We start from the raw sequence: 24610 nt of genomic DNA, 5'->3' as shown, positions 1-24610 counted from the left end.
TGAAAGAAACAAATAATGTTGGTATGTATGTTGGTATACCTCTTTAATAAATTAATAATAATATAATTAATAATAATAATAAATGACATTTTTCTATTACAATAAAATTTGCTCAATAAACTCAATAAATTCAATGAATATAACTCAAGCAATACAAGACAGCGTCGAGTTGTCATAAATCATAAAGGTTCTAGATGGTTATATCTATCTCATTTTTTGGCCCTAGTGAAACTAACTCGAATTTGAATTATCGTAAACACCCTGTATTCTATCAAAAAATCTGTGATCAAGATGTCATAGTTAAGGCATGTCACACAAGATGTCACGTTGGTGCAAAATCCCAAGTAAAAAAGAATAAAAGATATGGATAGATGTAGATAGAAAAGGATAGATGATGAATCTCTAAAGCACATCTATATATAATTATAGTCCTAAATAATACAAATTTTTTTAAATAAAACTTTTAACATTGTGTATAAAAATATATATTACTGACAAAATATTTTTTTATTTTTTTATAACAAATTATTCTTAGTTAAATTTGCAGAAAAAATAATTAATAATGTATTCCAGTCTTTATAGAAAATTAAGTTTTTTTAAGAAAATAAATATTTATAATTAAGTTCCGCAGGACAATAAAATTTTAATAAAATTTATATATATATATATATATATATATATATATATATATAGGGTGTTTACGATAATTCAAGTTCGAGTTAGTTTCACTAGGACCGACAATGAGATATACATAACCATCTAGAACCTTTATGATTCATGACAACTCAACGCTGTCTTGTATTGCTTGAGTTAAATTCATTGAATTTGTTGAGTTTAATAAATATAAAATTATATACATATATATATAATTATATCTATTAAAGAGGTATACCAACATACATACCAACATTATTTGTTTCTTTCATAGATTGATTTGCAGTTAACATTTTTTTATTACAATAAAATTTGCTCTATAAACTCAACAAATTCAATTAATTTAACTCAAGCAATACAAGACAGCGTTGAGTTGTCATAAATCATAAAGATTCTAGATGGTTATGTCTATCTCATTTTTCGGTCCTAGTGAAACTAATAGCGTTTTCGATTATACAGGATTTGAACGACCCAGGGTTGGTTAATGACGTCATTGCAACCTCTCCACCAATGAAAGACTTGCATTTATAGTAAAATAGTGATTGATCAACCCTGGGTCGTTCAAATCCTGTATAATCGAAAACGCTATAACTCGAACTTGAATTATCGTAAACACCCATAAAGTCCCTCAACACGTAGCCATCTAGCGGTTCAATGTGGAACAATGACAGGAAAATCACAAAAATTTGTTGCCGTGAAATCACCTTATATTCTTACACCGTGGTCTGCATGCAACTTGTTTAGTGTGTTCGAAAATAGGTTTGGTTACTGCCAGTAAAAATAGTTCAGTTGGCAGCAGTGAAATTTACTGGTTCTGCGTTTCGTTTCTCGCAGCCACTAATATGTATACATCACGGACTAAAGGCCGGAGCACAGACTTTTACATAAAGCATAACGCATAAGCATAAGGAAATTGATTGGTCTATATATAAGCATAAGCAAATGCATAAGGAAACGGACCAATCAATTTCCTTATGCTTATGCGTTATGCTTTATGCAAAAGTCTGTGCTCCCGCCTTAAGGAATAGAGGGACGGAGCACAAGCTGTACCGTGGAGCACATTTGCGGCGGGGGGGCCGCCATATTCGTTTAGTAATCACCACACATAGAACTCAATATTTGCGTATGTGTGAGAAATGAAAGTCAGATCCTGCGCACAATAAACAAAATAAGGGTGCCGTCACATGCGGCGTAACTTGCGTAAGCGTAATTTGCGCCGACCAATCACATCGGGTGTTTACGATAATTCAAGTTCGAGTTAGTTTCACTAGGACCGAAAAATGAGATATACATAACCATCTAGAACCTTTATGATTTATAACAACTCGACGCTGTCTTGTATTACTTGAGTTAAATTCATTGAATTTGTTGAGTTTAATAAATATAATTATATACATATATATATAATTATATCTATTAAAAAGGTATACCAACATACATACCAACATTATTTGTTTTTTTCATAGACTGGTTTGCAGTTGACATTTTTTTATTACAATAAAATTTGCTCTATAAACTCAACAAATTCAATTAATTTAACTCAAGCAATACAAGACAGCGTCGAGTTGTCATAAATCATAAAGGTTCTAGATGGTTATGTCTATCTCATTTTTCGGTCCTAGTGAAACTAACTCGAACTTGAATTATCGTAAACACCCATCGTCTCATTTGAATATTAGCTTCTACCTAGTTATTTTTATGTTTTTTACGCTATTGTTGTTACGCTGAATTAAAGAAAGAAGCGCAACTAAAGTGTGTGGTGGTGTAGGCATTGAGTAAAAAGATACAGGAGAGAGCATATACTAGCAGGACTAGGCAAATCCGCGGACGGATGTACGTCATGGCAGCCATCTTGAGCGACCACTTTTTGAAAGTGAGAGGGAATGCTCGAGCATAGCGGCAAGCGGCATACCGTACGCCGTACGCATTAATATGCAGTGTATAGTCTTTTATGCAACAGTGTATGGAAATAAACGATCAAAATAGTATACTGTAGAGCTTGTAGCATAACAGCAGCAGCTCGAAATCATGGAATAACGTTTCATCGGTTAGTATTATCAACAATAATGAGATTTTTATTTTGGAGATTATAATCATATGTATAGTATTGTGAAATTGTAGATTCACAATAATTACTAAATAATTTTCACTCACCAACAAGTTTCCGAAAAATCCGGATCAAAGAAATGCATGGATAAATTTTTGTAAAGACGAAGGATTTAATATAAATTTAAATTTTAGATTTTAACATTGCTCTTATGGAAATACTGCACGAGTGCAATCTCAATAAAAAACGCCATTAAAATTTGGTATTATTGTTGCATATTATAGTTATTTTCTTTTAATTGTACATTATTTCTTAATTAAACATAACAAGTCATTCAATATTGGCGCCCTTGAGCAGCCATCTTGAGCGACCACTTTATATAGTCACTTCCGTCCGCACTTTTAAGACCAAACGCTCTCTCCTGTTTCTTTTTACTCAATGGGTGTAGGTGATGCAGCGTGAAAAGAGTACATTTTGTCACATATGTAAAAAATAAGTTTTAATATGTGATGTTTTCTAATTTTCCGCTGTTGAAATGTTTGCTTCTTTCACCTTTGCCATTGTTTCCATATAATAAATAATACTAAATCAGGATTCATTATACACTTCTAAGCTCATAATCATCTACTAATATATAAAAAATTAATATTTGAATATTAACTTAATGAATTATTAATTATAACGTAATGAGCATGAATATAAATTAGTACCTTCTGGAATGATGAGTCCATCAATATCACCGATAATCTTTTTACATAACCTCAAAAACATACAAGGTGTACTAAATCAGATTTACTTTATAAATATTACATATATTCCGCTTCACATATACTCGTATACAGAATATCGGTTCCCCATGACGCGTACTTTTCCAGATGCGTAAGTTACGAAAACCAATCATAAATTTCTTTAGTATTTCTGTTAAAGTGTACAACAAAAACTCTAATCAGCAATTGGTTGTATTAGTTACGCATTTTTAACATTTTAGCAAAGTACGCCCCATGTGAATGCCGACTTTCAGAATGCGTAATTTTTGATAAAGTTACTAGAATACTCGGGTTACGCTTACGCAAGTTACACCGCATGTGACGGCACCCTAAGGGTGCCGTCACATGAAGCGTAACTTGCGTAAGCGTATCTTGTGTTAGCCAATCAAATCGTTCAGATACTATACGTAAAATTTTGCATATGATAGCTGAATGATTTGATTGACTGACATAAATTACGCTTACGCAAGTTACGCCTCATGTGAAAGCAGTCTAAGAAATAGAAATAGGAATAATTATTAAATATTAGAAATAAGAAATTGGAATTATTTATTTTAAAAATAAAAAAAATAGAAAAAATTAATGCAAAAATTAAGGAATAAGAATTAGAACTAATTAATATATTTTATTCTCTTGTTAGATGTAAAATAATTTTTCTTTTTAATATTAAATGTTTATTGCTATTTCTAATATTTTGTCTACTGTATGCAGAGCCTCAGAGTAATAAAAGTTAAAGTATTTTATAAAATTTATAGTACAACAATAATAAAACCGCCTAACCTCTTTACGCTTGTCACTCGTTATGTCTAGTGGCACCACTACACGAGTGTAACCATGTCACAGACACAGAATCTCTGTGTGAGATCCGCTACATCAATATGGCGGAAAGCAGTCCCCCCCGCACGCTTAAATTACCCATTGAGTAAAAAGAAACAGGAAGGAGCGTTTGGTCGTAAAAGTGCGGACGGAAGTGACTATATAAAGTGGTCGCTCAAGATGGCCGCTCAAGGGCGCCAATATTGAATGACTTGTTATGTTTAATTAGGAAATAATGTACAATTAAAAGAAAATAACTATAATATGCAACAATAATACCAAATTTTAATGGCGTTTTTCATTGGGATTGCACTCGTGCAGTATTTCCATAAGAGCAATGTTAAAATCTAAAATCTAAATTTATATTGAATCCTTCGTCCTTACAAAAATTTATCCATGCATTTCTTTGATCCGGATTTTTCGGAAACCTGTTTGTAAGTGAAAATTATTTAGTAATTATTGTGAATCTACAATTTTACAATACTATACATATGATTATAACCTCCAAAATAAAAATCTCATTATTGTTGATAATACTAACCGATGAAACGTTATTCCATGATTTCGAGCTGCTGCTGTTATGCCACAAGCTCTACAGTATACCATTTTGATTTATTTCCATACATTGTTGCATAAAAGACTATACACTGCATATTAATGCGTACGGCGTACGGTATGCCGCTTGCCGCTATGCTCGAGCATTCCCTCTCACTTTCAAAAAGTGGTCGCTCAAGATGGCTGCCATGACGTACATCCGTCCGCGGATTTACCTAGTCCTGGCTAGTATATGCTCCCTCCTGTTTCTTTTTACTCAATGGTACAAACGATGTACAATCCGAATATATAAATGTTTTTACGATTTGCGTTAGGAGGGGGGCCAACTATATAGACCTAAAGTGGCCACTAATCAAAAAGCTCAGCACTGGACACATAAAATAGTAACTTAATTTTCAACAATTTCAACGGTTGGTAGACTTTTATTCAAAATAAAGATTGGCAGTCTTGTTGGCAAGATGTCGTGGACAGGATTTCCGGTAGCGGAAACTTTTACTCGTGTTAGGTCCGTCGTTCCAAGTGGTGTCAAGTAAATTGTCGTCGGGTCGAGTCGATGCGGAACAAGTTCAATCGTATATCGACATGTCAGAAGGGACAGACGTAGTGGTACTGGATGATCCTAGTGTCGTACAGAAGGAGGAGGTAGCGCACTTTCAGGCGCCGGCAATTCAGCACAACCCGGACGGCTGGGGTCCATGCGAGTTGCCGGATCAGTTTAAGGATATTCCTTACCAGCCATTTTCCAAAGGCGACAGGTTGGGCAAGGTAAGCATGCAAGGCGTGAACATCTTCACTTTTGTATAAACTACAAACACGCGCATTCATCTTTTGTTTGTTGTACTTTGTAGATCTCCGACTGGACTACACCGGCCTTCCAAGACAAAAAGTTTCCAAGTACGTATATTCATTTATCATTCGCGTGTGCTTTAACCTCAAAATTCCGTGATTCTCAGAAAATTGTCAAAAGCCTCCTTGGCATTTTCAGTGCATGTTTTATTTGATTGATGATGGAAATTTTATTTACATGATTGAATTTAAATTGGAAAGAAGACTGAATAAGATTATTTAATGTATATTATGTTTCATATATTATGACAAATTTTAATCAGTATAACTTTTCATATCACATTTGAAATTTGAAAGTTTGCAGGATTTTCATAAATATGTTAATTATGTTGAATATTTAACTTTGAATTGCACCCATATTTAAAATACTGTCATAAAATAAATTACTATCTATAGTTATTTAATTTATTTGTTACAGTATATGTATAAGATAGTTAATTCTATTTCATCAGTATTGTATTAACATGTTGTGTTACATTCAATATGGAATGTACAATGTTTGAGAGAATATAAAAATGTTTTCTTAATTTGATAAATATATATGTATATTATTCTACTACTGTTTATTTGTAAATTAGATGTATAATGTTAATTAAGATATGTGAAACGAATAGAATTTTATAACATGTTCTTAATATGGATATGTAATACATTAGGCATTGTATTGTGATGGCAAAAAGAAATATTTTTTTTTTTTTTAGACAAATATACATCGCAATTCGGTTCTGGTAGTCAATATGCCTATTATCACGATGAAGATGAGACTACCTTCCACTTGGTGGATACAACTCGAGTGCAGAAACCGCCTTATCAGCGCGGCCGCTTCCGTCACAATCAACGTAACATGCGTGGTCGTGGCGGTCAACGCGGCGCGTTGAGTCAGATGCAACAGTTAGGGAAACTCAAGTTGCGCGAACGAGAGCGTAAGGGGCAGACGAAACGTTGGGGTAGACAGCAAGGTCTGCGCAATCATAAGAATCAACCGCCTATCAAGATTCGAGATGCCTCCGTCACGGTGCGACCTGACTGGATCACCATCGAAGAGATGGACTTCCCTCGATTGGCTAAGCTCTCGCTGCCTGGTGTAAAAGATGGCGAAGACATACTGTGCTGCGGCTCGCTCGAGTATTACGACAAGACGTATGACCGTGTAAATGTCAAGAGCGAGAAACCGTTGCAGAGAATTGATCGTATCTTTCACACAGTCACGACCACCGATGATCCGATCGTTCGTAAGTTGTCGAAGACCGAGGGCAACGTTTATGCCACCGACGCGATCTTGGCCACCATTATGTGCTGCACGCGCAGCAATTACTCGTGGGACATCGTCATCGAGAAGATCGGCGACAAATTGTTCTTCGACAAGCGCGATAACACTGAGTTCGATCTACTGACGGTGAACGAAACCAGCGTCGAGCCGCCGCAAGATGACGGCAACACGCTCAATTCACCTAGGAATCTAGCGCTCGAGGCAACCTTCATTAATCACAACTTTTCGCAGCAGGTACTCAAGTCAAATGAGCCGCGTTATAAATTCGAAGAGGGCAATCCTTTTATTGCGGAGGAAGAGGAGAGCGATGTAGCCAGCGTAGCTTACCGTTATCGCAAGTGGGACCTCAACAACGGCATAGTGCTCGTCGCTCGCTGCGAGCACGATGCCGTGATGCAAGGACCGAACAACGAGAACCAATTTTTGACGATTAAGGCGCTGAACGAGTGGGACTCGAAGCTGGCCAATGGGGTTGAGTGGCGACAGAAGCTCGACACACAACGCGGAGCGGTATTGGCTAATGAATTACGCAACAATGCCTGTAAACTCGCGAAATGGACGGTACAGGCGTTGTTAGCTGGTTCAGATCAGCTGAAATTTGGCTATGTATCGCGCGCTATCGTGCGAGACTCCAGCAAGCACGTAATTCTCGGTACTCAGCAGTATAAGCCGAACGAATTCGCCACGCAGATCAACTTGAACATGGACAATGCATGGGGTATTCTGAGATGTATCATCGACATATGCATGAAGCAGAAAGACGGCAAATACTTGATAATGAAGGACCCGAACAAGCCTATGATTCGGTTGTACGATATTCCCGACAATACCTTTGAAAGTGAGGGCGAGGAAGATGAAGACGATGACGAACCTGTTAACGACGCATTTCAGAGTTAAGCCGCAGCATTAATCACGCCCATCATTCAACTATGCGATTACTTGGACTTTTATGTTTATATATAATATGTTTATATAACTTTTTCTTTATATATACACATATATACAAAATTCGAATAATTATTTTGGTGAGTAAATTTGAGAAATAACTATTGAAAAAGTTTTGGCTATTCCTCTGTGAAATCAATAAATTTATGTGAAATGATGGGAAGAAAATATAAGTACACTATTTAATTTTATGTGAAGAACTATAATCTAATTACTCATGCATTATCTTAATACATTCATTGTTTTATTTCTTATAATGCATACGCAAAATGCAGAATTCTATTATAATTTTATTCTAATCTAATTTATTCTTAATTCATAGGTATTTTTTTTTTAAGGATTTTGCGAAGGAGTTTAGATATCTATACTTGGGGATCTAACTGCTTGATGACATATTTTAATTTACATATAGCAGCGTTCACCATCGAATCGTCGATGTCGTAGTGAAGAACTATTCTGAGTAATTTTTCCGTCAGAGCTATGCATCGAACTATTGTCCTATCATTCTCGTCGAAATCATCTACTTGATGAAGCCTTTTCATCAGAGTCACGGCGGAAATACCGCTCTCGGTATTTAAATTCACGAATATCATGTTAGTCTGCACGGTTTTCATATTTACTTGAAATATCTTGGAATTCAACTGATTAATTGCCCGTGCGATTGCCAATGCTCTTCTGTGATCCTCAAGTAATTGCGGTACTGTTTCTTCCAGAGCGACGAGTCCGGCCGCGGCTATCACACCGACTTGCCGCATCGCACCGCCCAATACCTTGCGCCTTCTCCTCGCATCAGCAATGAAGCTCTTGCTCCCGCACAACACCGATCCCACGGGAGCACCCAATCCTTTGCTTAGACAAAAAGTGACCGAGTCGAATGAAGCGACTAGATCCTTCGCCGAGATCTTCGACGCGACTGAGGCGTTCCACAATCGCGCTCCATCTAAATGCATTTTGAGATCATGCTTCTTTGCCACCGCCGTCAACTCCTCGATCCATGATTGAGGAACGATTCTTCCGCTAATCGTGTTTTCTACAAGAACCAATTTTGAGATTGGCTCGTGAATTCGATCCGTGCGAATCGCGCTTTCAAGCTTCTTCAGGTCGAACGTGCCGTCTTCATTGTTGGGCAGCATGCAAAGAGTCACACCGGCTACTTGCGCTGCGCCACCCTGTTCGTGAAGAAACACGTGTGATTCTTCTCCGCAATAAGCCTCGCTGCCGCGAATGTTACAATGATTCATGACTGAAAAGGGAAACAGGAGTGATAGTGTAATATTTCATTTGAGAGAGGCAAGTATAATATTTTATTTAAATATATAATGTTTGAATAAATATACAGAAGACAGTTTAATTTTTTCTAACAGGGTAAAAATCATCTAGAATTCTGAGGAAAAGAGGAAAATTTTGTAACTACTGTAGCAACTGAAAGTACCTCTTTTGTCACTCTAACGATGTTAAATAGGTATGTAATTTTTATTCGTTCTTTAATATTAGTTTTAAAAAAATATATAGGTTGTACAAGTCATTCTTAAGTTCTTACCGGCAATCAAATTTCCCATCGTACCAGAGCTAACAAAGAGCGCATCTTCTTTTCCAAGTAAGGCTGCGGCCTTTTTTTCTAATTCTGAAAGACAGTACAAAATATATACTAATACTAGCAACATATATTACACGAGTCAAATAAAATATGCAGGCTAGCTAATAAATTACGACTAAATTGGCAAGATTATAATTTTATACAAAAAATTAAAAAGTAAATTTTTTTCTGGATTGCCCATAGATTTCGATAAAAATAACCAGAGAATATGAAGGCACTGTAATTGATTACGCACTGACATGATTTATTGATTTACCACTTTTTCATTTAAAATTTAATATAAATTTTAATCTTACATTTTCCATTATATGGTAATTGTTTTTGAGATTACAGGTTAACTTGAGTTAGAGATTTTTGTCATAAACACAATTTTTATACATACATTTTTTTTTTTTTACCTTTTACTGTAGGATCTTCCTCAAATACATCATCTCCAACTTCCGCCTCAAACATAGCCTTCCTCATTGCTGCAGTTGGCTTTGTGAGCGTGTCGCTCCGTAAATCAACGATAATAGCCTAGTAATCATATACTTAACTCTTATTTAACGCCCCTATGAAACATTTATTTAAACTTATTTGACATCAAACTGTTTTCGTATCTAGAAGTTTTTTGAAAGAGGAATAATATACAGTAACGGTCAATGAAATATATTCACCGAAATTATTGTTTTCTTTAAACTCTGAAGCAAAGTACTGTACTAAATCATAAAATTTATATTAAAGGGCATTATTAACGATCCATAATTTTGATTAGAACATTTTAGTTGAATTGTTTTAATATATTTTTACATATTTATAAAAATAGGACAATATACAATAGAAATAATACTTGCTTAATAAATTTGTATTTCACACGTATAACAATAAAAATTATAGGAACAAATAATTAATTATAACAATTATTAATATTTTTTAATAATAACTAATATGTTGTGATATTTGTGATTTTTCCCTTTCAGTCATTTTTCAATGATTTGCCATTTTTATAAATACTGCACGACACTTTTTGAAAATAAGTATGAACTTGAATTAATTCCTAACTCGTGTTAACTATATACCTAAATAAACCTAATTTAATTCTTCCCATCCTTACAGTACTTATCAAAGACAGATTATTTCGAAGAATCCTGCTGAGTACATTTCATTGATCGCTACTGTATTTGAAACATCATGGCATTAAATAAATATGACAAATAATAAATGATATCGTTAATTACGTGCAAACGTTGTCTAAACGTTACTAGATTACATGATAAAGTAATATAATAATTAAATGTTATTATGACTGATAACGATTGAATATAGATATGATGAGAAAGAATGAAACATTCTTCTCCAAGATTCTTCTTCCCTTCTTCTTATTTACTTACATTTTTTTCTTTCGCGTATTGGAGAATATTCTCATTCACTGCACCGTAAGACATGCTGCTGGCCTGTGAACCTACGTCTTTTCGTGCCGAGCTTATTTTAGAGACTGACTCAATCATTAGTGAACAACTTACAGTAACCTCTATACGACTTCACATTTTTATGTTGTAGATGAGATGCACAATGTGTAATGAAGAATGTATATTGAATAACGCAAAACATGTTTTTCAGATATTGAAAAAAATATCACACGAAATAAATCAACTTATCTGTTGTAATCTTTGTTAACTTGATATAAAATCTCAGAAAAATGCAAAACAATGCAAGAACATTAAGATAACATAGAGATAAGATAAAACGTGAATACATTTTTTAACTGAACGCTTATCTGATATTTGTGATTGTTAATTAAAAATCGTTAAAAAAGTACCTAAAACATTTATCGATTAATTTCATAATTTATAATTAATTGTTATTTATTATTGTGTGCACTCTAATTTTTCAATCTTGTTTTATCTCACATATTTGAAATATTAAAAATTATTAAAATGTATCGAATTAAATTCTAGTGCGAGTAATCGATAGCTGCAATCAATTGTTTTCGACAGAAAAGTTTCGAGCAATCGGAAAGAATGAAGTTCGATCGATTATTGAAACTCGAATCGAACTCGCATTCGATTTGACTTCGATATGCTCGCACTAGTGACGCCATATTGTAGACAGGGGTTCACGGATCTCGAGCCGCACACAACTGAGAATCGCGTATACATGTACTGCGCGAAGCGTTCTGCGGGATCCGTGGACCCCAGTGAATCCCGAACAAAGCTATAAATCAATATATGTACATCCTGTTCGATTTTCTATTAATAATTTAAATATTTAGAAAATTTGTAGTTTTGTATTTGATAAGAATTGCTTTCGACGGACTTGTTTTGCTGATTTTAGTTGAAGAATATTAATTTTTTTTTCAGATTTCAAATAGAAGATTAGAGATTGCATTAGTAGCAAGGTAACAGAAGGTATATCATCTTATGTTTTAGGTTATGTTATGTTGGTTATAATAATATAAATAAGTTTGCATTGGACTTTGCAAAATGTAAAAAAATGACGAAGAGAAACTGACAAAGGAGGCCGTGAGATCACCAAGCGAAAATTATGCTTCGCAAAAATTTATGCTTCACAAACCACTTCGCAAAACCGTTATCGTGACTCACGAGAAAAATGACTGCTGATAAAGACACACGTGTTCAAAAGACGAAACGATCGTTCTCCATAATCACGTACATGCTTCCATATACATGCACGCTCAAATATATCAACGCAGTTACACTAACGGGTGTTCCTTGACGAGAGTTTTCAGTCCTCTCTGTTTGCGATTCTTCTTTGCGGTACTGCAAACAATTTATTTAATCGTATGTTTGCAATTTTAGCGAAATAAATTTTTTTCATATTTGCGTTATCTTTTTGCAATCATGTGCGATGAATGATATATTAAATGTACTAATTTTAGAAATTTCTATATATCATAATTTTTTAATTAATGTACATATTTTATGCGTAGTTTTTTTGTTCGCACGAATTTATCAAGGCGAAACGTGCACATATCGCGTAATGTACAATTTTGTGATGTTTTATCAGTAAGATTCGATCATTTTTATCAATAATCTTCTAATCTTTTTCTATTGTACAGCTATCATACGCATCAGTGGGGGAAAGATTGTGTAAATTTCAAGAAAAACTTACCAGAAAATTTATAATTTTGGCAAGAAATGATATTGACATTATTAAATTTTTTAAGTTACTTTTTAAAGCGTTATTTTACAATTACTGTTCTACGACACAAGTCGAATGCTATTTGAACATACGTGTTTCTATATTTTATTCTTCGGAAAAATTCAAACTTTTACAAAAACTTAAGTATCTTTTTCTAAAGTTCCATGTGAATCGTGACTCAGCATAAGTTGACTTTTACACTCGGCGAAACTGTGCCATCGTCAGAAAATATTTACAACGCAAAGTGTTGTCCGAAAAATGCTGCATCACGGTCCAATATCTACCTACCACTTATGTTTTCTATCTGTTTTCTAGCTCGTTGCACACACATCGAGGAAAGATTAATGTGTATACGGTTATCAAGTGCTTACGATATCACGAAGTTCACCACGACACAGCAATGCGGCACATACACGTGTATTATTACGCCAGGTGTGTTTACCATTCAATTGTCCAATTAATCCGGAAATGTTCACATCCTTCTGCATCCAAAAACAGTTACGTAAGTTTCTTTTTCATGTTTTATTTCTATAATTTTGTTTCTTATAAATTTACAATATACTGTTATTACAAAACACGCTATTTATTTTATAATATTTTACAATATATTGCAATATTTTTCAAAGACTTATAATCTGATTCGCAGTGACCGGGTGTGCCTTTTTAAAATTAAAAAAAATGTATGTCAGTTCGCGAATATGCATATTGGCGACGGTGACATTTTAATCTCTTACATATCTCCTGGCGAGCACACCGTTATCTGTTAAGCACGTGTGACAATTCTGAAAGCAGCAATAAATTTTGCCGCTCGAACGAAACCGCATATTCATCGCCTACATTTTTCCGTTTCGCCTTGTAAGCCCTGATTAACTCTCCGCGCGTTACGGACGATTGAGTTCTGCCACTTTTTATATTTTGCATTATAATTTTCACGCGTAGAACTACAAAAACAGATCCTACTTCCCAGCACTTTCGAAATATCTCTTGTAACATTCAATCCTTTGTAGCATTAGCAATTTCATATCTTACAAGTCTGATTTTGCATCAGTACGACAATTAGAATCTCGTTGAAAGTATTGGTCTTAATTTTACATTAATTGAACTCTAAAATTAATTAAATTTTATTCTCTTAAAATTAAGATTAATATTACTTCTTGTTTGTACAAAAACATTAAGTATAACGTAATTATTCTCGACACGATTGCAATATAAACCGCTTAAACTTTATTGTTAATTTGCTGATCTTGTCGAATGCGATAAAGCTGGAAGATAAAGCCACTCGGCTAATCGGCCGCGGCGCTACCGCGAGCGCGTAAGCCCCGATATTTAACGAACGCAATAAAGTAGAAGGGTCTTACGCGATTTGCATAACGACCTCGCGTTAAAATCACGGTCGTCACGGATCTTATAAATATCTACCGAAAAGGTCAGACGTGTACGCGGAATCTCGCATGCCGTGCAGGAAAATGAGCAGGATTTTGCCGCGATACACGGACAATAGTGACAGAAGTGAAAAGTGAAGGTATTCGTCGCGCACTCCGCTCCGGCGATCATTATGCGCCCGGAATAAATCGGGCTTACATCATAATCGCGCGCAACGGCTTACAACGGTTCGTCCTGTCGCTCATTTCGCGATTGCTTTCCCGATTCATATTCATGAACGTCCTTCCATCAAAGATGGTCGCTTTATTGCTTCTCGAGCCTTCTCCGGCTCAATTGACGGGATTTAGAAAGGAAGATTTTTAGAAAAAAAGAGAAGTTTATAAAATTATTATAAGGATAGGCTCGTGTGATGATATCAAATTAATATATATTAGAGAGCATCTAGAGCCATCGCTGGTTGTAAGTGCGAAAATTATTAATATACTGTATTTCATACAGAAATTTTTTATTCGTCTACTAGAGACGACATTATTAAAGTGTATCGATCTCGAAAGAAGTTTATATCTTAACTTACCGCTATATAATAATCCTGCGATGCATCATGTATTATGGATAAAGATGTTCCGTCAGCTTTACTCCAAATGATAATTAATAATTTAAAATCGAGAAGTTATTGACTTCAGATGATTTTATATCTAAAAAATTGCACGAAGAAAACCTTGGTTTATACGGAAAAATATATTCGAGATTATGAGACTTTACTTATTTCTGAGCAAACTGCACGAAGCCATCGGTGACCTGAATTTTAAGACATGCATATGTAAACGCGCATGATGAAATGCTGAAGAATACCGCCGAAGGTGATCTGCAATGGCGCGAATGAATTCACATTATTTATCGTGTTAATCGACGTACATGCTCTTAAGAATTTCCATTGATGAACGAACTCGGTTGTAAAGTAACGTGTACGCCAGATAAACAGATGATATCGCTTTCGTTCTTTTTTTTAACGTTTATTTTATTTATGTTCTCATATTTTCGGACTCTTATCTGGCTATCAAAATCTCAATTATTGCAAGTCATGTTTGGCCTCTTTTTGCGCACATAATTAATGTCGTTAATTCTGTTAGATATAATTTCTAGATTTCTAGATTGAAATTTATTATACGGAGCGCGTAGATGAGTTTTTTAAGTTTTGTATAGTGCGCATTATTCTGTGAACTGAAAGAAAATTGTTTCTTTGTTGCGCATGTCATTAATTTCTCAGCGCATAGCTGATTTCTCGTCAGTCCACGCTAATGTGCTAATCTTTGAGTTTTGTAAGAGACGCAGGCCGCACAAAAGGATTGCATAGAGTGAAAAAGAACGCGCGACTAGAAATCAGCTGTCTAATTATACGGAATCTACCACGTGCGTCGGGTAATTAATAAACATTACGGCTAATTGCAAAGTGCCTAAGCTCGGGGACGAGCATCGACTCGGAACTTTCTACGCGCGTGAACGCGAATGTATTTCAAAACAGCAGTGCCTCTCAATGCGCAGAATTAACAGCGACGATAAACCGCGTTCTCGACAGCAGAGCCAGTGTTATTAAAATCCTTCATAAAATTAATTAGTTCTGCGTAGCGCAGACGTTCCTTCGGCGTTCGCGGCAGTTAATTTTCAATGAACATAATCATTTTGCATTTTTCTTCATCGTATCTACGAGGCATAAAGTTTCCGGACAGTCCGTAACAAGACACAACGAGTTCCAGAAACTTTAAGAGTGCGAGAAAAAATTACTTTTGCTATTTGAACATAAAATAAATAGACACGCTATCGAACACATTATTATGTTAAGAAAATACAATTATATCGTCAACTGTAGAAAAATTGAATGAAATACATTTTCTATCTTTCAGCTGGGGGACAATCTGCGGATCCTCGCTTTAATTAAACCCGTGAGACGCGAAGATATCTTCTCGAATAACTCGCGCCACTCGGAAAGATTATACCTCGCGGGCGTATATATCGACAACGCGCTGCGAAAGGAAGACGGGCGTCTCGCAAGGAGGAAGACAATGCCGGGAGGAGCCGCGGTGGGACGGCGAGAGATAAAAAGAAAGTGGAAAATGAGACGGGCGAGTTCTGAAAGTGGAACGGGGCTGTGCGCCAGTGTGGGAGATAAGAGCGCGGACCGAAGAATGCACCGGCTCTCCAGTCCGCGGCGTGATTTGTATCTCCTTCGTCCGTGGAGTCCGGAGTCTGCGCCGCCTGGTAGGTGCGCCCCTGACTGTGTCGGCTCTCTTGCGGCTGAGCGAGTGCAGGTGCGCGCCCGCCAGTCTGTCGCCAGGTCCCCTCCCCCTCCCCTCCCCCTCCTCCTCGATGCCGCGGCTCCCTCCTTTCCCCCTTCCCCCCTCTGGACACCAGTCGCAGACCTCGTCGACGAGAGATCGCACACACTATGGACCATTCCGCTACCCCCCGCCGCTTTGGCCGGCCGTTCCGACCATGGCGAACAAGGTGGCAAGGGGAAGAAAGGCACGGTACCGCCGGCACCTACCTCCTCGTTTTCGTGCTTCTCTCTCGTCCTCCTTCTTTCCTTCCCGCTCTCTTCCTCCTTCGTCTTCTGCGCCTCATCTGAATCTATACGTATGTATATATCTACCTGTATCTCTCAGCCGGCTTCTTGTTCTTCTCCACTTCCTCCTCTCCGTTTTCATCTTGAGAATCTCTTTCTCTCTCTGTTTCTCTCTCTCTCTCTCTCTCTCTCTCTCTCTCTCTCTCTCTCTCTCTCTCTCGTACTTTTATTATGCGCTCCTATCTAAGCCTCCGTCTTCTCTTACTGCCAGACGGCGGTGTGTATTCTTGTTTTTTGTCGCTTCAATACGCGTACATGTTTCTGTCGCGATTTTTTCGCGAATCTCCCTGGCCTTTCTCACTCTTCGTTCTGCGCGATACTCCGATTTCTAGTTCTTAATTGAGTCTGTCTCTTGAAACCGTGCGTGCCAACGTTTACTACGATAATTTGGAGTCTGCAAAACGAGTTTTATGTATTCTGCAGCGAGATTGGTATCCGAAAGAGCGTCGCATCTAAATTTGTTATTTCAGGTCTCACTTAATTAGATAAATTTTATTTCGGAAAGGTAAAAAAATTACTGCTCTCTATTAAAAAAATAACACATCAAACTAATTGCTCGTGCATTCGAAGGTGTCCGGCGAGTATAGCGAAACGATTCTACCAGCCGGTAGCAGGCAGGTAGTGGCAGACTTGGTCCACGAAGCAAGATCGTGTATTTCAACTAGATAAATAGGCCTACGGCTGCTCGTGTGGATGCACGATAAATCGGAAAGGAATTTCTGACGGAGGAGAAAGAAAGAGAAATACCCGAAAGATCGACGATCGGGTGGTCGTCGTGTGGGAGGGACGAAACCCACCCGGGACCCGTCGCGGACTCTGTGCGTGAGGCGGAGGGAAAGAATGCAAAGAAATGCCCAGGCATCACGCGTCTCGGCAACACTCTCACGAATGCAGCGGATTAATCCCGCAAATACCAGCCAGGTGCACATCGACGTGCGAGCGTCGTGAAATTCTTCCCGCGGAGAACGCTCTGCTATTTCCACTCGATTTATATTTGCTCCTTTTTTTTCTTCGCAGAAGAAAATTACGCACGTAATGTAATGCGCGATAATTGAACGTAAAATTGCCCTTTGTTACATTTGTCCTTTGCACGAAAGAAATTAGCGTACGACACATCTCGGTTATTTTAAGCTCGAAGACCAAAAATAATCACAGTTTTCAGCAACGAGAGACAGGTGTTTGTGAATGTGCTTATTGATCGCGCAAAATGGGAGAGAGAAGCTCGTTTTGTATGACCTGACAATGGACCTAGGAATATATGGACAGAGCGATAAGTGGTCTTATTGGCGGGGGGAAGTGAAGCCTGAGCGGCAGGGGGAAATCATGCAACGGCATGTTGGTCGGCTAGAAAAATGGCGGTGTTATTAATTTAATCTTGGCTTGGCGCTTGTATAATGAATAATATTCATATGTTATAAATTTCGCGCTTGTTTACTTACACGGGTTACCCACAGCCATCTTGGTCGGCTAGTTTTTCCCCTCTGGCTTCAACCCCGCTGGCTATATAATATATTCCTATAAAATATATAATATATTCTATAATATATATATATAATATATTTCCTATATATTATATAATATATAGGATATATACTATATACAGGATGTCCCATTTTAAATTACGCACCTGAATATCTCGTCAGGGGAGCCACCAATCCGAAAATAACTCTCACAAAAGTTGTTGGGTTCGGAGGGGGAAATCGGATGATGACATTGGTTTAACCTAGGGTGTACATGCCAAGGTCATATGGAGGTCAACTTTGTTTATTTAAATAAAACACCCTATTTTTGATTCCAAATATAATAGCTGGTGTCAAGAGCTTTTCAAAACAGTATAATAAAGTTATTTTTCATTAAGTACTTTTCGAGTTATGAGGCTTGAAAGTTACAGCATTTTGACATAAAATACAAAATATCTTGTAAAACATTCAATTTTTGGGAATTTTACCTTAATTTTTATGCATACTTTTATGCATAAAATAATGAGATGAATCAATTGGTATAAAGAAAACACATAGTTGCTTTCAAGAAAAAATATGTAATTTGCAACATGCAACTGTATACTTTTTTGTTAAAACTAATTGAAAGCTCTCACATTTTGTGTGTCTTATCCTTATAATTCGCGCTACTTTGCTTTCTTTTATATGAATAGGATATCTCTGTCCTGCAGCGCTCCTTGTATTAGTGTTTTGTTTTTAAGCCGTTAGGCGTCTCGTATTGTTATCCCCTTCGCGGACACCTTTTTCTTTTTGTAAGAAGCTAATAATAAGTCAGTCAAGTTATACCATGCAACGTGTATAGTCGTGTTTTCTATTGTTCACCCATCTAAAACTTCAACATTTTTTTTTTTAAACCAATGTGTTTTCTTTACACCAATTGATTCGTCTCATTATTTTATGCATAAAAGTATGCATAAAAATTAAGGTAAAATTCCCAAAAATTGAATGTTTTACAAGATATTTTGTATTTTATGTCAAAATGCTGTAACTTTCAAGCCTCATAACTCGAAAAGTACTTAATAAAAAATAACTTCATTATAGTGTTTTGAAAAGTTCTTGACACCAGCTATTAGATTTTGGAATCAAAAATAGGGTGTTTTATTTAAAAAAACAAAGTTGACCTCCATATGACCTTGGCATGTACACCCTAGGTTAAACCAATGTCATCATCCGATGTCCCCCTCCGAACCCAACAACTTTTGTGAGGGTTATTTTCTGATTGGTGGCTCTCCTGACGAGATATTCAAGTGCGTAATTTAAAATGGGACATCCTGTATATTATATTATACAGGGTGTTTCAGATCAAACGCAGGTCTTTGAAGGAGTGGATAGATCTCGATAACGTAAGTAAAAAATGTCCGTACAAGAAAATTGTGAGATCAATAGTTTTTGAATAAAATGCATTTGAAGTTAACCAATCACGGGGTTCGCATTTCGCGCCGTCAGGAGCAGCGCGGCATGAATCATTCTCGTTTGCAATACATTCTGCCACATCAATTACATATTGTTAAAAATTATTATTAACACTATCATATTAGTAAATATTAAAATAAAACTCAATTGTTTTAAACAATCGCTTGTGTATAAGAAATAAATTCTTCTGACGGCGCAAAATGCGAACTTCGTGATTGGTTAACTTCAAATGCATTTTATTCAAAAACTATTGACCTCACAATTTTCTTGTACGGACATTTTTTATTCACGTTATCGAAATCTATCCACCCCTTCAAGGATCTGCGTTTGATCTAAAACACTCTGTATATCATATAATATGTAATATATTCTATAATATATATAATATATTTCCTATAATATATATAATATATTCCTTGGTTCATGGACCCGATGTTATTTGATACCTTTAGAAAAATTTTTTAAACCGAATCGTCGTCACGCCTTTTGCCGACGCTGAAATCCGATTGTCTTGCTATAAAACATAACTCAACGTCACTTTGGTAGTTGACACTTATTTTAATCCATCGAACGGTCGTTGTAGGGCAACGACCCTACAGGCAAGGAACCTTTTGCCAATAGGGCAACGACCCTACAGGCAAGGAACCTTTTGCCAATAGGGCAACGACCCTACAGGCAAGGAACCTTCTGCCAGGTGGTATCCTTCAGCCAGGTCAAGAAGCAAAGTTGTGATCACATACAATGCGTGCATTCTCAAACCAAATATTTTGTCCCGGGGGTGGGGGGTTTAAAATTCATACACAAACAGGACTGATGTACGATTTTGTGGCCTCTATGCTATGATCTTAAAGACCCTGGTGAAAAAACATCTCATAATTTTCTAGAAAATTTTAAGAATTTTTCATAATTTTATTTTATGAAAAATTCCGAGAAAAAATTTCTTATTTATTCATATTTTTTAAACATTTTTTAGAAAATTATTTAAAAAAAAAAAAAAAAATTATTAGCCAGGATTTTTAAGATTACGGAATCTGATGTAATAATGTTCGATAGCTGTATAACTGCAAGCGTTATAATAATAATTATTATGAAAATTATTTTTGCCAATAATATGTTATAATTACAATTTATATTTCATAAGCGGTTTTTATATTTATTATGTATAAAATGTAATAAATTCAATATTTGTAATTATTATATATTTTTTATAGAATTTTTAAATGTATATGTATGTGAATATGTGTTGTAATAAGGTACATTTTTCTGTATTCTATTTAACGGAATATTTCTAAAAAAATTTACGATTTATTAGCTTCCATATTTTGCCCTGCCTTTGAGTATTTCATTTAACGGTACAAATTAACGCAAGTATATATTTCTATTCTATCTTTTTCATTGGATGTCAAACACAGAATAAAACATGTATTAACATGTAACGTGACATTCTATGTTCGATATCTATTAGAAAATAAATATAGAATGACACGTTTTTACATTGCTAAATGAAATGCATTCAAAGATAAGGTAGAAAAATAAAAGCTGATAAATCGTATATTTTTCAACTTGTAAAAATATTTGATATTTCTAAAGGCCTGTGTCCACGATGCAAGAAATTGGTCCAAGTTCTTGGTCCGAGAAATGTATAGCCAATTAAATTGAAGTTCTTATGGAAAAACAGCAAGTTGATTGGTTACACATTTCTTGAAGCAATCCAACCATTTTGGGCCAAGAACTCGAACCAATTTCTTGCATCGTGGACACGGGCTTTAATATATACAGATCTGAAAAATATGAGAAATAATGAATTTATTCATATATTTTCATATATTTTTATTTCTTTTCTGAACTTTTCTGAAAAGTGTGCCAATTTATATAAAAAATCTTAAAATTTTCTGAAAAAGTTACAAAATTTTTGTAAAAAATCTGAAAATTTTTATGAAAAATTCTGAGAATATTTTTCACCAGGGGAGGCCTCCATATTTCTCCAAAATTTTATTTTTTCGATAATTTGAGCGACCAAAAACAAAACCTATTACAACGGGCTTATAGGAATAACAAAACATAATATACAATAATATACATACACACATATGTCTGCATTTATTGCAACTCACATTTCAAACGAATAATATAAAATATCGGGCTTTAATTTTATTTAAAACATTCGTTTTTGTGCTTTTCTTATCGCGAAGTCTGTTACAAAAATAATTTTTTATTATTTAAACAATTTTTTGCTGTTATTATTTTATTACCAATCTTATTAACAAAAAATACATTTTTTTAAATTACAAATAGTATTAGGTTATTGCTCTTCCTTAATTAAATTAAAAATCGTTTTAATATAAAGCCAATAGAGCAAGAGCTGGGTCGATTTGCTCAAAAATTCATTTTTATTACAAATTTTTACAGACGTTTCGGCCAAGGGACGTGGCCATTTTTAGTGTAATACAAAAAAAATTTTTTTTTAATTTTTAGTACATGAGTAGAGAAGCGTTGGTAATAACAATCAATAAAAGTAGTTTTCTACTAAGGAAACGCATTCTCTGATAATATGTATGTAGTCTCGAAGGTGCAGTCTCGAAGGAGTGGGACTCGACTCTTTCGAGTCTCGAAGGAGTCGAGTCCCACTCACTAACGTGGACACATGTCACATTTCTAATTTCTTTTACATAGTTTTGACGAACCGTTCAAGACGGTCCATGGCTCACACATATATATTTTAACTAACTACAAATAATGTACTACACGTATTATCAGAGGATGCGTTTCTTTAGTCAAAAACTACTTTTATTGATTGTCATTACCAACGCTTCTTTACTCATGTAAGGTGAATGTCCCAATTAGTGACAATGTCCCAATTTGTGACAATTGTGTCTTTTTTCTCAATATATATCTCAATATAGATCATGTTTATTCTAAAAAATATGTTGGTATACCAAATTATACATATTATCTATTATAACTAATTTTGAATAAAATTAAGCACTTTTATAAACGCTAAAATATTATAATTATAATAAGTATACTGAAAGAAAAATCCGGTTAAAATTGATCGGAAAATCCATTCAAAAAGTAACAAACGGATATTATCGATCCCTTCAATCGGAAAAAATAACCGATGAAGACTGAAATAACCGATCAAAAATATCCGATCAGAAAATTCCGATTAGAAAATATCCGATCTAAAATATCCGTTTGTTACTTTTTGAACGAATAGTCCGATTATATTATGTCCGATCAATAGATCTAATCGGAATCTGATCGGAATTTTCCCCTTAAATATACCAATTAATATTAATATTAATTTGTATCACTTTTTCTTCTACTTTGAGTTCTTCAAGAACAGTTCTAACTGTATTACAATTCATTTCTTTCACTTCTTAATAATTGACACGTAATACACTATTATATACAAAATATTGCACACAATATTGCGTCACACTGCCTTCACGCTGCTTCGATGACGAACACGAGACAATAGAGTACAGGCTCATGCACGCTGGGCCCATCGGTACGACTGTTAGCACGACCAATCACAATCGAGTTACCAGTGCGACTTCGAAATGTGTACACATGTATTTCATCGGACTTCTGAACGGATAAATTGTATTTCATCGGATATTACACTTTATCGGATAATATTTTAATCGGATATAGTACATTAGATCGGACATTCAGCTTGATCGGAAAAAATACCTTATTTTTATCCGATCAAGTGCAATGTCCGATCATATTATATATCAATTTAAACGGATAAGTAAATCGCAGCTCATTATCCGTTCATATTTCATTGGAAATTTTATTTCATCGGATAAAGGCATCCATCATTTCATCGAATAGCCCCAAATCCAATCAAAATCAATCGAATAAGATGTTCAAACGGTTTTTTCCGATTAGAGTCGCTGGATATTTTTCTCAGTGTATGGCTTAGTTTACACCGATTGTTTAGTACACGTATCAAATACTAAATCAGCTTCTTTGATTGGTGTAGATTTTACACTAAACGATTTATACCTATCGAAGAAGCAGATTTAGTATTTGATACGCGTACTAAACAATCGGTGTAAACTAAGTCTATGCTGCTAACGGTAATAAATCGAGCAGTTCACTAAAATCTTAAGAGGCGACGACTATATCGACGGTCCCTTCGTCAATTGATTCTAGCTATTATTAAACTAAAAGTAAATAAAAAATGAGCCAACAAGTTAAATAAATATTAAAGAATCTTGTGAGTAAACTGAAAACGTCATAAAATACAAATTTTTTTAAATTAATAGCATATGTCATTAATCAATACTAAAAATATTTACTTGTCTTTATTACTGACAATCGAAACAAATATGATATAAAAGGATAAAAACATTCCTATTTTTAAAGAAGACATGTCATTTATAAATATCAATCATTATTTAATTAAGGAATAGCATTAATATTGTAACTTATTCTTCCAGAATTTAAAAAATTAATACAAGTACAAGTTTTTAATCTATACTTTGTCATATTTAAGTCAGTAATAGGGACACTTATGATTCTGTACCAATTTATGATAGTCGATAGAAATCCTAACCTATTAATTAATTGTGACATAAGCGAGTGTAAACCGCTAAGAGTATACGTTCTTCTTCTATTGTGGTAATTCTTAGATTGATTTCCTATCTAAATATAAATTGTCTTGCTCGGTAAGTATTAAGGCATTCATGATTCTTTGTGATATTCCATCAATTTGTCATATTCCACCAATTTGTGATATTTCACCAATTTATGATATTCCAATGATTATCTATTATTTTCTATTACAAATGTATTTAAGTAACAAGTATATTTATACTTATGGAATTATTTTAAACAATTTTAATTAGAAACATGGCAACTCAAAAAAGAAGAAGAAAATATTCAGATGATGATCTCGAAAAAGCTCTTACTGCTGTCCGTTCTGGAAAAACTATCAGCAATGTAAGTAAAACAGCGCTCGGAATTAGTTGCACATTTCGAGCCGATTTCCGAGACGACGCCTTCTGTTCCCCCACTACCGCCCGGCCGCTGGCGGCCGAGCCGCC

The 24610-nt window shown here is 35.2% G+C and overlaps 3 protein-coding genes across 5 annotated transcripts; 2 read left to right on the top strand and 1 right to left on the bottom strand.

Annotated features, from left to right (window-relative positions):
* Window positions 1-5290: 5290 nt before the first annotated feature.
* eIF3d1 (eukaryotic translation initiation factor 3 subunit d1) lies at window positions 5291-8091 on the top strand. The gene is made up of 3 exons (XM_012366254.2): window positions 5291-5604; window positions 5688-5733; window positions 6387-8091. The coding sequence occupies exons 1-3, from the start codon at window positions 5422-5424 to the stop codon at window positions 7850-7852; spliced, it is 1695 nt and encodes a 564-aa protein (XP_012221677.1). The 5' UTR covers window positions 5291-5421; the 3' UTR covers window positions 7853-8091.
* Window positions 8082-11141, bottom strand: LOC105671807 (uncharacterized). 2 transcript variants are annotated; one of them, XM_012366265.2, is made up of 4 exons: window positions 10868-11141; window positions 9896-10013; window positions 9441-9524; window positions 8082-9143 (listed from the first exon to the last, which is right to left on the bottom strand). In XM_012366265.2, the coding sequence occupies exons 1-4, from the start codon at window positions 10982-10984 to the stop codon at window positions 8263-8265; spliced, it is 1200 nt and encodes a 399-aa protein (XP_012221688.1). In that variant the 5' UTR covers window positions 10985-11141; the 3' UTR covers window positions 8082-8262. The 2 variants fall into 2 exon arrangements, with proteins under 2 accessions (XP_012221688.1, XP_012221699.1); XM_012366276.2 differs by having other exon boundaries at window positions 9896-10048; window positions 10868-11021.
* A 560-nt stretch (window positions 11142-11701) lies between these two features.
* LOC105671816 (uncharacterized) lies at window positions 11702-21717 on the top strand. Of its 2 annotated transcripts, none has more exons than XR_010889445.1 (3): window positions 11702-13140; window positions 15923-17146; window positions 17212-21717. XR_010889445.1 is itself a non-coding variant. In XM_067352318.1 (3 exons), exons 2-3 carry the CDS (start codon window positions 13039-13041, stop codon window positions 16826-16828), a joined length of 1008 nt encoding a protein of 335 aa, XP_067208419.1. In that variant the 5' UTR covers window positions 11702-11884; window positions 12954-13038; the 3' UTR covers window positions 16829-21717. The 2 variants fall into 2 exon arrangements, 1 of the variants encoding a protein (XP_067208419.1); XM_067352318.1 differs by having other exon boundaries at window positions 11702-11884; window positions 12954-13140; window positions 15923-21717.
* Window positions 21718-24610: the final 2893 nt, after the last annotated feature.

The sequence above is a fragment of the Linepithema humile genome, chromosome 3 (assembly GCF_040581485.1).
Source record: "Linepithema humile isolate Giens D197 chromosome 3, Lhum_UNIL_v1.0, whole genome shotgun sequence".
Lineage (NCBI taxonomy): Eukaryota > Metazoa > Arthropoda > Insecta > Hymenoptera > Formicidae > Linepithema > Linepithema humile.
The sequence above is the reverse complement of the archived record's forward strand: the minus strand, read 5'-3'. Positions and strand labels throughout refer to the sequence as shown.

Coding starts and splice junctions, on each gene's coding strand:
- eIF3d1 (XM_012366254.2), top strand. CDS start 5,422: ATGTCAGAAGGGACAGACGTAGTGGTACTGGATGATCCTAGTGTCGTA. Junction 5,605..5,687: donor AAGGCGACAGGTTGGGCAAG/GTAAGCATGCAA, acceptor TGTACTTTGTAG/ATCTCCGACTGGACTACACC. Junction 5,734..6,386: donor CCAAGACAAAAAGTTTCCAA/GTACGTATATTC, acceptor TTTTTTTTTTAG/ACAAATATACATCGCAATTC.
- LOC105671807 (XM_012366265.2), bottom strand. CDS start 10,984: ATGATTGAGTCAGTCTCTAAAATAAGCTCGGCACGAAAAGACGTAGGT. Junction 9,525..9,895: donor GGAAGATCCTACAGTAAAAG/GTAAAAAAAAAA, acceptor ACTGTCTTTCAG/AATTAGAAAAAAAGGCCGCA. Junction 9,144..9,440: donor GATGGGAAATTTGATTGCCG/GTAAGAACTTAA, acceptor TTCCCTTTTCAG/TCATGAATCATTGTAACATT.
- LOC105671816 (XM_067352318.1), top strand. CDS start 13,039: ATGCGGCACATACACGTGTATTATTACGCCAGGTGTGTTTACCATTCA. Junction 13,141..15,922: donor CTGCATCCAAAAACAGTTAC/GTAAGTTTCTTT, acceptor TCTATCTTTCAG/CTGGGGGACAATCTGCGGAT.